Source organism: Phaseolus vulgaris, chromosome 11, assembly GCF_051622355.1.
Source record: "Phaseolus vulgaris cultivar YP4 chromosome 11, ASM5162235v1, whole genome shotgun sequence".
In the NCBI taxonomy this organism is placed as follows: domain Eukaryota; kingdom Viridiplantae; phylum Streptophyta; class Magnoliopsida; order Fabales; family Fabaceae; genus Phaseolus; species Phaseolus vulgaris.
In genome coordinates this window covers 54,151,043-54,168,359 of record NC_143508.1, presented here as the reverse complement: position 1 = coordinate 54,168,359, position 17,317 = coordinate 54,151,043, and the positions used below count along the sequence as shown (strand labels likewise).

The 17,317-nt window shown below is 37.3% G+C and overlaps 1 protein-coding gene across 1 annotated transcript; it reads left to right on the top strand.

Moving 5' to 3' along the window:
• The first annotated feature begins 7,684 nt into the window (after positions 1-7,684).
• On the top strand, positions 7,685-17,032 carry LOC150023408 (uncharacterized). The gene is made up of 15 exons (XM_090297636.1): positions 7,685-7,843; positions 8,151-8,191; positions 8,302-8,383; positions 10,217-10,261; positions 10,633-10,689; positions 12,384-12,443; positions 12,532-12,659; positions 13,088-13,355; positions 13,447-13,513; positions 14,181-14,251; positions 14,322-14,411; positions 15,040-15,148; positions 15,546-15,637; positions 16,194-16,299; positions 16,762-17,032. Exons 4-15 carry the CDS (start codon positions 10,217-10,219, stop codon positions 16,872-16,874), a joined length of 1,206 nt encoding a protein of 401 aa, XP_090153762.1. The 5' UTR covers positions 7,685-7,843; positions 8,151-8,191; positions 8,302-8,383; the 3' UTR covers positions 16,875-17,032.
• Positions 17,033-17,317: the final 285 nt, after the last annotated feature.

Genomic DNA, 17,317 nt, shown 5'->3' with positions numbered 1-17,317 from the left:
CAAAATCACCACCAAGCCACAAAATCAAGCCAAAACACCAAAATCATGAACTTGGCTATGCACCAACCATGTCAAGATCAATTCCTTTTGATCCCAAACTTCTCCCACATCACTTTGAAGGCATTTGTGAGGATTGAGTCCAGCCAGTTTTCCAAAACCAACATTTTCGTTTTTCACCAAAATCACCACCAAGTCACAAAATCATGAACTTGGCTATGCACCAACCATGTAAAGATCAATTCCTTTTGATCCCAAACTTCTCCCACATCACTTTGGAGGCATTTTTGAGGATTGAGTCCAGCCAGTTTTCCAAAACCATGATTTTCGTTTTTCACCAAAATCACCACCAAGCCACAAAATCAAGCCAAAACACCAAAATCATGAACTTGGCTATGCACCAACCATGTCAAGATCAATTCCTTTTGATCCCAAACTTCTCCCACATCACTTTGAAGGCATTTGTGAGGATTGAGTCCAGCCAGTTTTCCAAAACCAACATTTTCGTTTTTCACCAAAATCACCACCAAGTCACAAAATCATGAACTTGGCTATGCACCAACCATGTCAAGATCAATTCCTTTTGCTCCCAAACATCACCCACATCACTTTCTAGGCATTTGTGAGGATTGAGTCCAGCCAGATTTCCAAAACCAAGATTTTCGTTTTTCACCCCACACACCACCAAGTCACAAAATCAAGCCAAAAAACCAAAATCATGGAACTTGCCCATGGACCAACTATGTCAAGATCAATTCCTTTTGCTCCCAAACTTCTCCCACATCACTTTCTAAGCATTTGTGAGGATTGAGTGCAGCCAGTTTTCCAAAACCAAGATTTTCGTTTTTCACCCCACACACCACCAAGTCACAAAATCAAGCCAAAAAACCAAAATCGTGGAACTTGCCCAAGGACCAACTATGTCAAGCTCAATTCCTTTTGCTCCCAAACTTCACCCACATCACTTTCTAAGCATTTGTGACCATTGAGTGCAGCCAGATTTCGAAAACCAAGATTTTCGTTTTTCACCCAACACACCACCAAGTCACAAAATCAAGCCAAAAAACCAAAATCTTGGAACTTGGCCATGGACCAACTATGTCAAGATCAATTCCTTTTGCTCCCAAACTTCACCCACATCACTTTCTAAACATTTGTGAGCATTGAGTCCAGCCAGATTTCCAAAACCAAGATTTTCTTTTTTCACCCAACACACCACCAAGTCACAAAATCAAGCCAAAAAACCAAAATCATGGAACTTGCCCATGGACCAACAATGTCAAGATCAATTCCTTTTGCTCCCAAACTTCACCCACATCACTTTCTAAGCATTTGTGAGCATTGAGTCCAGCCATTTTTCCAAAACCAAGATTTTCGTTTTTCACCCCACACACCACCAAGTCACAAAATCATGGAACTTACCCATGGACCAACTATGTCAAGATCAATTCCTTTTGCTCCCAAACTTCACCCACATCACTTTCTAAGCATTTGTGAGCATTGAGTGCAGCCACCTTTGCAAAACCATGATTTTCGTTTTTCACCCCACACACCACCAAGTCACAAAATCAAGCCAAAAAACCAAAATCATGGAACTTGCCCATGGACCAACCATGTCAAGATCAATTCCTTTTGCTCCCAAACTTCTCCCACATCACTTTCTAGGCATTTGTGAGCATTGTGTCCAGCCAGTTTTCCAAAACCATGATTTTCGTTTTTCACCCCACCACCACCAAGTCACAAAATCAAGCCAAAAAACCAAAATCATAGAACTTGCCCATGGACCAACTATGTCAAGATCAATTCCTTTTGCTCCCAAACTTCTCCCACATCACTTTCTAAGCATTTGTGAGCATTGAGTGCAGCCAGTTTTCCAAAACCATGATTTTCGTTTTTCACCCCACACACCACCAAGTCACAAAATCAAGCCAAAAAACCAAAATCATGGAACTTGGCCATGGACCAACTATGTCAAGATCAATTCCTTTTGCTCCCAAACTTCACCCACATCACTTTCTAAGCATTTGTGAGCATTGGGTCCAGCCAGATTTGCAAAACCATGATTTTCGTTTTTCACCCCACACACCACCAAGTCACAAAATCAAGCCAAAAAACCAAAATCGTGGAACATGCCCATGGACCAACTATGTCAAGATCAATTCCTTTTGCTCCCAAACATCACCCACATCACTTTCTAGGCATTTGTGAGGATTGAGTCCAGCCAGATTTCTAAAACCAAGATTTTCGTTTTTCACCCCACACACCACCAAGTCACAAAATCAAGCCAAAAAACCAAAATCATGGAACATGGCCATGGACCAACTATGTGAAGATCAATTCCTTTTGCTCCCAAACTTCACCCACATCACTTTCTAGGCATTTGTGAACATTGAGTCCAGCCAGATTTCCAAAACCAACATTTTCGTTTTTCACCCAACACACCACCAAGTCACAAAATCAAGCCAAAAAACCAAAATCATGGAACTTGCCCATGGACCAACTATGTCAAGATCAATTCCTTTTGCTCCCAAACATCACCCACATCACTTTCTAGGCATTTGTGAGGATTGAGTCCAGCCAGATTTCTAAAACCAAGATTTTCGTTTTTCACCCCACACACCACCAAGTCACAAAATCAAGCCAAAAAACCAAAATCGTGGAACATGGCCATGGACCAACTATGTGAAGATCAATTCCTTTTGCTCCCAAACTTCACCCACATCACTTTCTAAGCATTTGGGAGCATTGAGTGCAGCCAGATTTCCAAAACCGACATTTTCGTTTTTCACCCAACACACCACCAAGTCACAAAATCAAGCCAAAAAACCAAAATCATGGAACTTGCCCATGGACCAACTATGTCAAGATCAATTCCTTTTGCTCCCAAACATCACCCACATCACTTTCTAGGCATTTGTGAGGATTGAGTCCAGCCAGATTTCCAAAACCAAGATTTTCGTTTTTCACCCCACACACCACCAACTCACAAAATCAAGCCAAAAAACCAAAATCATGGAACTTGGCCATGGACCAACTATGTCAAGATCAATTCCTTTTGCTCCAAAACTTCACCCACATCACTTTCTAAGCATTTGTGAGCATTGAGTCCAGCCAGATTTCCAAAACCATGATTTTCGGTTTTCACCCCACACACCATCAAGTCACAAAATCAAGCCAAAAAACCAAAATCGTGGAACTTGCCCATGGACCAACTATGTCAAGATCAATTCCTTTTGCTCCCAAACTTCACCCACATCACTTTCTAATCATTTGTCAGCATTGAGTGCAGCCAAATTTCGAAAACCAAGATTTTCGTTTTTCACCCAACACACCACCAAGTCAAAAAATCAAGCCAAAAAACCAAAATCATGGAACTTGCCCATGGACCAACTATGTCAAGATCAATTCCTTTTGCTCCCAAACTTCTCCCACATCACTTTCTAAGCATTTGTGAGGATTGAGTGCAGCCAGTTTTCCAAAACCAAGATTTTCGTTTTTCACCCCACACACCACCAAGTCACAAAATCAAGCCAAAAAACCAAAATCGTGGAACTTGCCCAAGGACCAACTATGTCAAGCTCAATTCCTTTTGCTCCCAAACTTCACCCACATCACTTTCTAAGCATTTGTGACCATTGAGTGCAGCCAGATTTCGAAAACCAAGATTTTCGTTTTTCACCCAACACACCACCAAGTCACAAAATCAAGCCAAAAAACCAAAATCTTGGAACTTGGCCATGGACCAACTATGTCAAGATCAATTCCTTTTGCTCCCAAACTTCACCCACATCACTTTCTAAGCATTTGTGAGCATTGAGTGCAGCCAGATTTCCAAAACCAAGATTTTCGTTTTTCACCCAACACACCACCAAGTCACAAAATCAAGCCAAAAAACCAAAATCATGGAACTTGCCCATGGACCAACAATGTCAAGATCAATTCCTTTTGCTCCCAAACTTCACCCACATCACTTTCTAAGCATTTGTGAGCATTGAGTCCAGCCATTTTTCCAAAACCAAGATTTTCGTTTTTCACCCCACACACCACCAAGTCACAAAATCATGGAACTTACCCATGGACCAACTATGTCAAGATCAATTCCTTTTGCTCCCAAACTTCACCCACATCACTTTCTAAGCATTTGTGAGCATTGAGTGCAGCCACCTTTGCCAAACCATGATTTTCGTTTTTCACCCCACACACCACCAAGTCACAAAATCAAGCCAAAAAACCAAAATCATGGAACTTGCCCATGGACCAACCATGTCAAGATCAATTCCTTTTGCTCCCAAACTTCTCCCACATCACTTTCTAGGCATTTGTGAGCATTGTGTCCAGCCAGTTTTCCAAAACCATCATTTTCGTTTTTCACCCCACCACCACCAAGTCACAAAATCAAGCCAAAAAACCAAAATCATAGAACTTGCCCATGGACCAACTATGTCAAGATCAATTCCTTTTGCTCCCAAACTTCTCCCACATCACTTTCTAAGCATTTGTGAGCATTGAGTGCAGCCAGTTTTCCAAAACCATGATTTTCGTTTTTCACCCAACACACCACCAAGTCACAAAATCAAGCCAAAAAACCAAAATCATGGAACTTGGCCATGGACCAACTATGTCAAGATCAATTCCTTTTGCTCCCAAACTTCACCCACATCACTTTCTAAGCATTTGTGAGCATTGGGTCCAGCCAGATTTGCAAAACCATGATTTTCGTTTTTCACCCCACACACCACCAAGTCACAAAATCATGGAACTTGCCCAAGGACCAACTATGTCAAGCTCAATTCCTTTTGCTCCCAAACTTCACCCACATCACTTTCTAAGCATTTGTGAGCATTGAGTGCAGCCACCTTTGCAAAACCATGATTTTCGTTTTTCACCCCACACACCACCAAGTCACAAAATCAAGCCAAAAAACCAAAATCATGGAACTTGCCCATGGACCAACCATGTCAAGATCAATTCCTTTTGCTCCCAAACTTCTCCCACATCACTTTCTAGGCATTTGTGAGCATTGTGTCCAGCCAGTTTTCCAAAACCATGATTTTCGTTTTTCACCCCACCACCACCAAGTCACAAAATCAAGCCAAAAAACCAAAATCATAGAACTTGCCCATGGACCAACTATGTCAAGATCAATTCCTTTTGCTCCCAAACTTCTCCCACATCACTTTCTAAGCATTTGTGAGCATTGAGTGCAGCCAGTTTTCCAAAACCATGATTTTCGTTTTTCACCCCACACACCACCAAGTCACAAAATCAAGCCAAAAAACCAAAATCATGGAACTTGGCCATGGACCAACTATGTCAAGATCAATTCCTTTTGCTCCCAAACTTCACCCACATCACTTTCTAAGCATTTGTGAGCATTGGGTCCAGCCAGATTTGCAAAACCATGATTTTCGTTTTTCACCCCACACACCACCAAGTCACAAAATCAAGCCAAAAAACCAAAATCGTGGAACATGCCCATGGACCAACTATGTCAAGATCAATTCCTTTTGCTCCCAAACATCACCCACATCACTTTCTAGGCATTTGTGAGGATTGAGTCCAGCCAGATTTCTAAAACCAAGATTTTCGTTTTTCACCCCACACACCACCAAGTCACAAAATCAAGCCAAAAAACCAAAATCATGGAACATGGCCATGGACCAACTATGTGAAGATCAATTCCTTTTGCTCCCAAACTTCACCCACATCACTTTCTAGGCATTTGTGAGCATTGAGTCCAGCCAGATTTCCAAAACCAACATTTTCGTTTTTCACCCAACACACCACCAAGTCACAAAATCAAGCCAAAAAACCAAAATCATGGAACTTGCCCATGGACCAACTATGTCAAGATCAATTCCTTTTGCTCCCAAACATCACCCACATCACTTTCTAGGCATTTGTGAGGATTGAGTCCAGCCAGATTTCTAAAACCAAGATTTTCGTTTTTCACCCCACACACCACCAAGTCACAAAATCAAGCCAAAAAACCAAAATCGTGGAACATGGCCATGGACCAACTATGTGAAGATCAATTCCTTTTGCTCCCAAACTTCACCCACATCACTTTCTAAGCATTTGGGAGCATTGAGTGCAGCCAGATTTCCAAAACCAACATTTTCGTTTTTCACCCAACACACCACCAAGTCACAAAATCAAGCCAAAAAACCAAAATCATGGAACTTGCCCATGGACCAACTATGTCAAGATCAATTCCTTTTGCTCCCAAACATCACCCACATCACTTTCTAGGCATTTGTGAGGATTGAGTCCAGCCAGATTTCCAAAACCAAGATTTTCGTTTTTCACCCCACACACCACCAACTCACGAAATCAAGCCAAAAAACCAAAATCATGGAACTTGCCCATGGACCAACTATGTCAAGATCAATTCCTTTTGCTCCAAAACTTCACCCACATCACTTTCTAAGCATTTGTGAGCATTGAGTCCAGCCAGATTTCCAAAACCATGATTTTCGGTTTTCACCCCACACACCACCAAGTCACAAAATCAAGCCAAAAAACCAAAATCGTGGAACTTGCCCATGGACCAACTATGTCAAGATCAATTCCTTTTGCTCCCAAACTTCACCCACATCACTTTCTAATCATTTGTCAGCATTGAGTGCAGCCAGATTTCGAAAACCAAGATTTTCGTTTTTCACCCAACACACCACCAAGTCAAAAAATCAAGCCAAAAAACCAAAATCATGGAACTTGCCCATGGACCAACTATGTCAAGATCAATTCCTTTTGCTCCCAAACTTCACCCACATCACTTTCTAAGCATTTGTGAGCATTGAGTGCAGCCAGATTTCCAAAACCAAGATTTTCGTTTTTCACCCAACACACCACCAAGTCACAAAATCAAGCCAAAAAACCAAAATCATGGAACTTGCCCATGGACCAACTATGTCAAGATCAATTCCTTTTGCTCCCAAACTTCACCCACATCACTTTCAAAGCATTTGTGAGGATTGAGTCCAGCCAGTTTTCCAAAACCATGATTTTCGTTTTTCACCCCACACACCACCAAGTCACAAAATCAAGCCAAAAAACCAAAATCATGGAACTTGCCCATGGACCAACTATGTCAAGATCAATTCCTTTTGCTCCCAAACATCACCCACATCACTTTCTAGGCATTTGTGAGGATTGAGTCCAGCCAGATTTCCAAAACCAAGATTTTCGTTTTTCACCCCACACACCACCAAGTCACAAAATCAAGCCAAAAAACCAAAATCATGGAACATGGCCATGGACCAACTATGTGAAGATCAATTCCTTTTGCTCCCAAACTTCACCCACATCACTTTCTAGGCATTTGTGAGGATTGAGTCCAGCCAGATTTCCAAAACCAAGATTTTCGTTTTTCACCCCACACACCACCAAGTCACAAAATCAAGCCAAAAAACCAAAATCATGGAACTTGGCCATGGACCAACTATGTCAAGATCAATTCCTTTTGCTCCCAAACTTCTCCCACATCACTTTCTAAGCATTTGTGAGCATTGAGTGCAGCCAGTTTTCCAAAACCATGATTTTCGTTTTTCACCCCACACACCACCAAGTCACAAAATCAAGCCAAAAAACCAAAATCATGGAACTTGCCCATGGACCAACTATGTCAAGATGTGTTTCGTCTTTTGTGTTGTTCTATCCAGGGCCATGTTAAAAATCAAGGAAACAATTATTTATCGCTCAACAAATGAGTCAAATTCACCCTAAGTCTTAATATTGTATCTTCATCCAAAATATTTAAATTTTATCATCTGACTTGAATTTCTGTCATGTTTGTCAGGGGATTACAAGATTTTTATTGACTTTAATTCCCCACTTCAGAAAGGTATGTCTTGTCTATTGCTCCATTTGCTCTTGTGATTGGCAAGTGGTTACTGTTAGTAGGTATTGGGATATATCATATATGTAGTTAAATTTCATCTTTATTTCTGTCTTTCCTTATGTTTAGGCCTCATTCACTTTTCTCCCTGATGTTATTTGTTACATATTTCAATTAAATGAATTAGCATTATTGATTCACAAATTACATAATGGATCGTAATACATATTATTTTTATCTGCTGTTTCTTTTGTTTTGTCTGTCCATTAGTTTTCTGAAATATAACTCATTGTCACATTTACCTTTCCTGCAGATTTTGTTATCAGCTTTTGAATGTCCACATTGTGGTGAGAGGTAAACGGCCCTTTAGTCTATGCCCTCTCCGTGTGCGTTGAACATAATTAGTTCCTTTGATCTTCCTCTTAATTTTTCTTTCTTTTATAATTATTGATTTTATCTGTTAGGAACAATGAAGTACAGTTTGCTGGTGAAATTCAACCACGTGGTTGTTGTTACACTTTGAAGATTCCATCAGGCGAGCAAAAGGTTGGTTTGTTCAAATTTCAATTCCCCATCCCCAAATGATTATTTTATATAACATAAGAAAACATATATGGCGCCTAGGTACTCCAATGCCTCTATTAGCTATCTTCTTCCCATTCAGTTAACATCCATGCTGAGGTTCTTGACACTAGTGACTGACTGTTAGGCAGGAAAATAAAGACAGCACTTGGAGGGTGTATCATAGAAGGAAATTTAAAAATAAGGGTTAAGCGGGTTAGTTAGTTGTTGGGTTAGTTAGTTGTGGTGAGGGGGTCTTTAAATAAAGACCAACCTGCTGTGGGGGAGGGGATATCTGAATTGTTGTAAGAAGTTGACAGGATTAAACCTGTGTGAAAGGAGCTATTCTCCTTTGTAACCCTTTTGGGTGTTCTGTTCTGCATTGTAATAAAACAGAGTTTTCTTTCTTCTTGCTGTGTTTGGGAGGGAATTCTGGTTTTTCTGTCTAGGAACCTAACAATGACCTAGTTTGAAGGATGGTTTTTCATACTTTTGCATCCATGTTTAGCTAGAAGACCATTGTTGTTGAAATCAATATTTACCATGTAGGATCATACTATGCTATGAGTTGAACACACCCTGGAAAATCCCTTTCTTCTTATTTATGAAGCCCTTCCCAATCCATTCGTGATCTTCTCCATCTTGGACTGTTCAACCTTTTCTTTGTCATTCCATTGTTGCCTTAGAGTATTGCCACCTATAACTTTTATTATTGCACCTTCCTTTGTCTGTAGCAACATTTTCAGTTTAGTAATCCTTACCATAGAAGTTAATTTTGTGGGATTGAGCTTGACCCTATGCTCAAACTCTATGATGGTAACAAAGGCAATCCTAAATCAATTGTTGGGTCACCTACATTGACCAATTCCAGACTTATAGTCCTTGGCATAGGGGGTGTTGGTTCAAATGCATATTAATTAAGGACAATCCTTGCCCACCATAATTTGCAGCCACGTGCACCTTCATTATGGTAGGTGAGTGGGTAAGTATAAATCCCGCATAAAACTTGGAAAATTGTGTGGTTAGGTTAAATCCTAAACCTAAATACTAAGATAGTTCAACAACATAATTTTCTAGTCAACTAATAAACAAATAGAATTAAGAATTTCTTTCTCACATTTCTGATTATACTATTTGGATACCTGACTTACTATAGTTATAACTTTTAAATCTAATTTTGTTTTAATGTAGTGATTTTGGAGGTTATTTTCTTTGTTTATGATATTCTTATGCATATGCACTATATATGTATAGTTTTGCATTTTATGTAAAACCATAGGATCTTACCATCCAAGTTAAGATCCCCAATTTACGAGTTTTTAATCTCCTTATCCTAGGTAGAATATTGAGTTTAGCATTGTAAAGGACATCTATCATGTAATGATATAAAACTATTTGAAGCAAAATGCATGCAATCAAGATTGTAAAACTTGAGAGTTCATAGAAACTTGTGAAGGCTTTTGTAAACTTGACTCAAACTTGTAAGAGTTTACTTACCATAAAAAATATTAACAATAAATAACATAGTAATTATACATTTGAACTCCATAATAAAACAATTGTTAAAACAAAAACTTGGCAATAAAACAATACAGTCAACTACAAAAGTAAAGCATCTCGGGTTGTCAATAATACATTTCTACTAAATAAGTTTAAACTACATCAAATAATTAAGAAATAAAATATTATCTCTAATACTTGTTATGGTGAATGTATGATTATTTGGGATTATCTTATTTTGATTTGTAAACTTGTCTTTGTGGTTTGCCGTTATGATGATTTGTTTATACAAGTGTCTAACAAGTTTAATGAATGTAGATGCTAAATCGTCAAGTGGTTAAATCAGAATCTGCTACCATTAAGGTACTCAAATTTGTTTTGTTTATTTTCTTCATATTTATATAAACTTGTGTACCCTATTTCCTATTTAGATTGTAATCTTCAAAATTCTTTAGTTCATTAACACCTTGGTTCTTGTCTCTTTGAAGTCTAGGGCTAAGCCACATAGTCTTAGTTGAGCTGATATTATCTACCTACATACCTACATACCTATTTATCTGTATGTCTATTTGTTTACATAGATAGTTAGAAAGATAGATATTTTTATGAAAGAAGTAATTTAAGATGTTGCTTATAAATTTTAATGACTAATCTGCTTCTATTATTAAAAATTTATAGTCTGCTTTGTAATAAATTTATTCAAAAGGCAACCTTATATGTATATGATTGTGCAGATACCTGAACTGGATTTTGAGATTCCACCAGAGGCTCAACGTGGTAGTTTGTCAACGGTACTTCTAATACATATTTCAATTTACTTTGTTGTTTCCCATTCCTGGCAATGACAAGTTTGCTTGTTCAATTTTTTTTTCTGGGTAGGGCAGGGGGTTACCCATTATTTCATTTGTCAGTGAAAATCTCGAGTCTCAACATTGTATTTCTATTTAAGATGGCTAAATTTACTCCGCATGTGTATAATCATCTACTAATAAAACCTTAATTATTCAAATAAAATTTGAATGTGTTGCGGCTACATGAGCTGTTAAACCTAATTAAGAGTTCAAAACCTACCTAAAATTAGTTTTTTTTGGGCCCATTTTTGACCCATTTAAAACATTATACTTATTGCAATCCACAATACATTTTTTTTATCTCCGCCACAACACCTTCCGCCATAACCCGTTATGGTTTCTGTTATAACTTTATAAAGGATTTATGGGGTCTCCGATATGATCCGTTATTCAATATCGATAACATTGATGAGTGGTTAGTGGGGCAAGTAGATGATGATGATGATAATGATAATGAAGAGGGGGGAAATGAGTTGGTTTTTGATGATGATTCCACTCTAAATTAGGCAACTGCTTATGAAGCTTTAGATGTTGGAGAACTAATAATTTACACAAGACAAGTAACCAGTAAAAGAAAGCAACCATCAAGTGGTTGTGGTATTGTCATTGGATCTTCTCATGCTTCTAAGAAAGGTCTAGCTGCAACTCCATCCCCAACAAGGAGGGGCAAAGGGAAGATTCAAATCGGGGTTGGGAATGAATTGCATGATAGCTTTGATTTTGAGTTTGAATAATTACTTAACTTTGACTAGAGTTTCTCTGAAGGGGAAGACGGGGGATATGCCCCATTGGATAATATTGAAGAAGAGTCGGATAGTTAGAAACATAAGATAAATATTACCATGTCCAACTATTGGGATACGAGTCCCATTGGCAAGAGTAATGTAATTACCAGGAAAAGAAACACATGACATTAAAAGAGATGAGTGAGGTGTCATATGGTCTGTCGCACCAAAGTCTAGAACTCAAGAGTCCTTGCATAAATTTTAAGAAACATCAAAAGAGGAATTAGAGTTCTTACCAGTCATGGTTACGAAGCAAGTACCACAAGGTGGCTTACTGATAGACTCCATGAGAGATTTTAAACGTTCAATTTCAGCATGTAATGCAGGCATTCCATTGTCAATTGAAGAGGATGAAGGAAGATCATCATTATTTAGTAGAGTTGCCGTGATAAGATAAATAGTAAGAATTTCTTAGTCTCCCTTGTAAGTATAATGAAACATTAACACAAAAAACTTCAGTGACAGTGAAAGGTCGTAGAAATAGGCCCCAACATTGTGAGCTCTAATACTAACTTAAATGAAATAATATGAATGAAAGAAGATTTTTATTCAATTATATTAATTGAAACAAGACATCAACCTTTATATATAGAAAACTTTAACCCTAGAGTAATTATTACAAAGAGATATCTAGAATCTTCTACAACTTCTAACAACTTCTAGTAGTACATTAATATCCTACTAACATGAAGCTTCTACTAGTACATTTAATATCCTACTAACAACAAGGAATGTAAATCGTGGGCATCAGAGAACTCTTAACTTTCTTTTGTGAAAATTCATGAACATTGAACAGTTGAAAATTTGTAATCAAATGATTCAACAATATCTTTTGTTGTGTAATTATAGGTGGAAGGGATACTTATGAGAGCAACTGATGAACTTCAAGCCCTTCAAGAGGAACGCAAAGTACTATTTGTTTCTGCGCTATATTTTTATTTGATGCATGCATTCTTCTTTAAATAACTTAATTAATGTTATGCTTTCTACCCTCTAGAAAGTGGCTCCGGAGACAGCTGGAGCAATTGATCAGTTCTTGGTGAAACTGCGAGCCTGTGCAACAGGAGAATCATGCATCACATTTATTCTTGATGATCCTGTCGGAAACAGCTTTATTGAAAACCCGTAAGAGATTATACCTTGTAGAAGTATTTTTTTTAAATGAGTAAAAGTATTTTTATTAGAGAAGAGATTATAACAATAGAGGCTAAGGTATCCTCACATACAAGTAAATGACAAAAGGTATTCAGTGATAGCATATGAATTAGCAACCTCCTGGATTTGTTGCTCAAGAGTGGAGTGTGGTTTAGTATGTAAAGTGCTGATCTCTGTATGGGCTAAAATTTAGTCACATTGTGCTTGTGCTTGACTTTGGATTGGATACATTCTTTTATGAATCACACCATATTGTACCTTTTAACTTATTTTAAATTGGTCAAGACAAACATGTATTTGTTGGTGAGGCAAACTTGTACCTTCATTTGGTACTTGGTAATATTAGTCCAATGTTTTAGCTAGTACTATTTTAAGTAAATGCAGAACACATTGAATAGGTTTGCACCATCATCTGATCCATCGTTGACGATCAAGTTTTATGAGAGAACTCCTGAGCAGCAAGCATCATTGGGATACCTTGTTGATTCTGCACAGGCTGAAGGAACTCATGTTGATGCCCCGGGAGGCGGAGAAGCTGTGACTACTGATCAAGTGAGGAGAGAACCACATGGATCAGTAGGGGCAACAGCTGGCCATCGTGCCATTGCACAGAGTAACAGTGCAGAAATTGCTGAAGCCTTGTTTCGATATACTGCACCAGAAGAGGTACAATTGCTGAACTATATAGTTCTGTGTACTGAGCTTTGGCCTTATGTGTTTGTTTATTCAATGTCAAGTTGCTGCCTTTTTTTGACAGGTGATGACTTTCCCTTCTACTTGTGGTGCCTGTGCTGCTAGTTGTGAGACTCGAATGTTTGTCACCAGTATCCTCTTAGCACTTTTCATACTTCCCTTGGGATATTGTTTGATTATGTTACATTTCTTTAGAAGGATTCTGTCATTTTAAGCTCGATGTAAAATTTATTGGGTTAAAGAAGATTTATATTGTGTATGCAAGAGTACATAGCTTTGTGGGGTAAAATAAAATTATATAAACTATTGGGGCTTATTTTTTTTTATTCCATGTTTGTATTTCAGTTGAAATTTGGAGCTTTAGCACCTTTTTGATCTGCAAAAAGTGAAATTACATAAAATAGGGGATAGTTTTTCTTTATTTCAACTTCCGTTGTGATTCTATGTTTCATGTATTTCAGTTGAAACTTGAAGCTTAGTGTCATCTACTTGGTGCTGAATAGTTTTTGGATAACCATGTGTTCTATTAAAAATCCTGAACATGATCTACTTTCAAATTTCAGAAACTTGACTATGGATTTATGCTAGCTACACAACATTAATTTCAAATGAAACATCTGTCTACAGTGTTGCATGTATTCTGATTGCTGATAGGGTAAAAACTAGATAATATTTATTTGCTTGCTTGATAACGGTCATACTCTTCAAAATATGCCATGTGCCAATTTTATATTCTATATTATTGCTTAGCAATTTCCGGCATTTCTTCCACAAGCTGTTGATCTTAACAATGGACAGATATTCCTTACTTCCAAGAAGTAATTGTTATGGCATCCACATGTGATGCTTGTGGCTACCGCAACTCTGAGGTATGCTGATTTCTTGAGTGTAGCTCTGTCTTTTTAGGGCTGGAATAAACATTAATTTTCCATCTTGCAGTTGAAACCTGGTGGACGAATTCCTGAAAAAGGAAAAATAATTACTCTTTCTGTGAAAAATGTCAATGACCTGAGCCGTGATGTAATAAAGGTCTGTAATTCTTTGTGATCTTAACTAATTTCAACCCATCAGTTTCTTAATTTGTATATGTTTAGTGATGAATCATGGATCTTGTAGTTTATCCTTGCATTTAGAGAGCATATATTTTTTCTTGTTTCTAGTATGTAATTACTACAAATTGGGATCAGTAAAAGAAATCTCATTAGAAAAGAAGGTAGTTTGGACTTTGGTTATTGAGCTACTCAAATGTAGGGAAAAATGTAAGCTTCCAAACCTGTTTTGCAGAAAGTGTAAAGTAACTAAGGATAAAAACTAATCATGAGTACTCTTTCAGTGCCACTTTAAAGTTTTGCAATTTATTTTGACATCTCCCTTGCATGAAGCTATAGCATTTTAAGGAATCAAATTCGCATTTTGGGGTTTTTAGAAGCCTGAAATGATTTTTTCATCAAGAGATAACCTAGAAACGTTAACACCAACATGTACTGTTTTCAATGATATATCAAAAGTTGTAATGATACACACACAGTCTTGCTAAGTTAACCTGTGAAATATGTCCTGATGGTACCCATATAGGCCTGACCATTTAAACATTATTTTATGCAATCTGAGATCTATACATTTTATATCTATTGACTGAGTAGTTTGGTTTGATTAGTCTGATACTGCAAGTGTAAAAGTTCCGGAAGTTGACTTGGAGCTGGCAAGCGGAACCCTTGGAGGAATAGTTACAACTGTTGAAGGTTTAATTACAAGAATTAGTGAAAGTAAGTATCCTTCTATCAGTCACACAAACTATATAGGCAGCATCCTAATGAGACAGGAGGAAGGAAAGGACATCGTAGTACCCATACACTTTGTTCAGCTTCAATTGTAACAAAATGATGAAAACATTTTTCTTTTCAATAGATCTTTCAATTTTCAACCACTTGAGCATCATTATTTATTTCTTTCATTCCAAATAATCTATCTCAAATATGTTTTAAAAGTCTTCTAAATGCCAAATTTGTATCTGTTTTGGATGGGTGGAGTTTAAACTGTTCTCTTTTGTCATGTTTATGATGTTCCTGATCCCGTGGTGTGATTTAATTTTTAATATAATCTATTTATTTTTGCTAGAATGTATCAATGTAGAATATAATTTTATGTGATTTGTATGTACAGGCCTTGAGAGGGTCCATGGCTTTACTTTTGGAGACAGTCTTGATGAAAATAGTAGAAGCAAGTGGATAGACTTTAAAGCAAGGCTAAACAAGGTAATACGTGACTATTTTATGAGAGTTGGTTTAAATTTCTCCATATATGTTTACTATATAATTCTATTTATCAGGTTATTATTGCAATTTTTTATATTTATTCTTTACACAATGTTTTGTGGCTGACTGGGAAAAGAGGGAATAGGAGCAATACATAACTTCAGGCATTGTATATTCTTTTGTATTTCTAAAATAATCTTGTCTTTATTTCTTGTTCTCTTTTAGGAGGATATGTTGTCCCGTTTTGTACCTCTTTCGACACCTCACTTTGAAAAATTTAGTAAAAAAGAAATGGACGACAAAGAGAATAGGGTTCACGGAATTTTAACCAAATGCATTGTAACAAGAAGGGTCACTTTGAGCAACAAAGACCTGTGGTCATATTCCATGCTACTTTTGGGCTACATTATGCCTCTTTAATACCAGCAACTAATAGACTGCATCGGTCTTTGTGTCTTTGAATTTGAAGGCTTTGATTTGACTTAACCTATTTAAACTTATTGGTTCAAGGTCTTGGATCCCACTTTTTTTATCTGCATTCTTTCATTGTATGCAGCTTCTTAGCTTGGAAGAACCTTGGACTCTAATTCTTGATGATGCATTAGCCAATTCTTTTGTAGCACCTGCAACTGATGATCTGAAAGAGGACAATCAATTAGCTTGTAAGATTTCCAACTCAGACATCAAGCTATACTTTGAGCAGATAAAGTTCACATTTTCTGAGTTGAAATTCTGAATTCCATTTCCATGATGCCAATTCTTTTTCTATACATATGGAAAGTTGAAACATCAATTTTTTGTTCCTTAAAATATCTTATTCGATTCAACTATCGGAGTTGCTGGGGATCCCGAGTCCAGTATAGACCATCATGTAAATAAACAAACAAACAGAAGTAGGTTTATTTCAGACATTTCCCCTTGTTGGGACTCGTGTTTCAACCTTTTGCTTTACAGTGTGCCCTGAGTAGCCTGCATAATTGGATTTGTGATGAATCGGTCTAATGTGCTGTATGTGTAAATATGATTCTGATTGTTTAATGCTGTGTTTAAATATGGTGCATAGTTTTTCATGTAAATATATTCATGTTTTGTGGTTTTCTGTTTTGCAATTGGTATTTCTCCAGTTGAGGACTACGAGAGGTCATGGGAACAAAATGAAGAATTAGGTCTGAATGATATGGACACCTCTTCTGCCGAAGTTGGTGATGCACCAACCAATACTTCTAAAACTGAGTGAAGATCATGTAATTTCCTCTCCTCACATCCCAACCAAAACAAATGGAAGTATTTTTGTGATAGTTTGATATCATCGAGAGAATGGAAAAGTCTGTTGTCTTGAGCCTCATTTCATTGGCTTATTGATATATTTTAATGTAAGCCCATTAACTTGTATCATCCGTTAGAATAGTTGTCTTAAAAATGTAACTTCGTGAGTTAGTAAGTTAATTGCTTTTTATTTTTATTTTTCTGGTTTTGTGGCCATCTGATTTTATTTCTTAGAGCAATTTTTTTCTTCTTTCCCCTTTTTAGCACAGCGGCGATAATTATCAAAGGTTGTTATCAGTGAATGTGAATATTAGTATCAACAAAGTATTTCGATTAAGGATTGGTAGGATATTGAAAATATTCATGGTTAGTAATAAGAAAAGGAAGATAAGGAAAAACAGTAAATTAATTATC

Coding starts and splice junctions, on each gene's coding strand:
- LOC150023408 (XM_090297636.1), top strand. CDS start 10,217: ATGCTAAATCGTCAAGTGGTTAAATCAGAATCTGCTACCATTAAG. Junction 14,412..15,039: donor TGAGCCGTGATGTAATAAAG/GTCTGTAATTCT, acceptor TGGTTTGATTAG/TCTGATACTGCAAGTGTAAA. Junction 16,300..16,761: donor AGAGGACAATCAATTAGCTT/GTAAGATTTCCA, acceptor GTATTTCTCCAG/TTGAGGACTACGAGAGGTCA.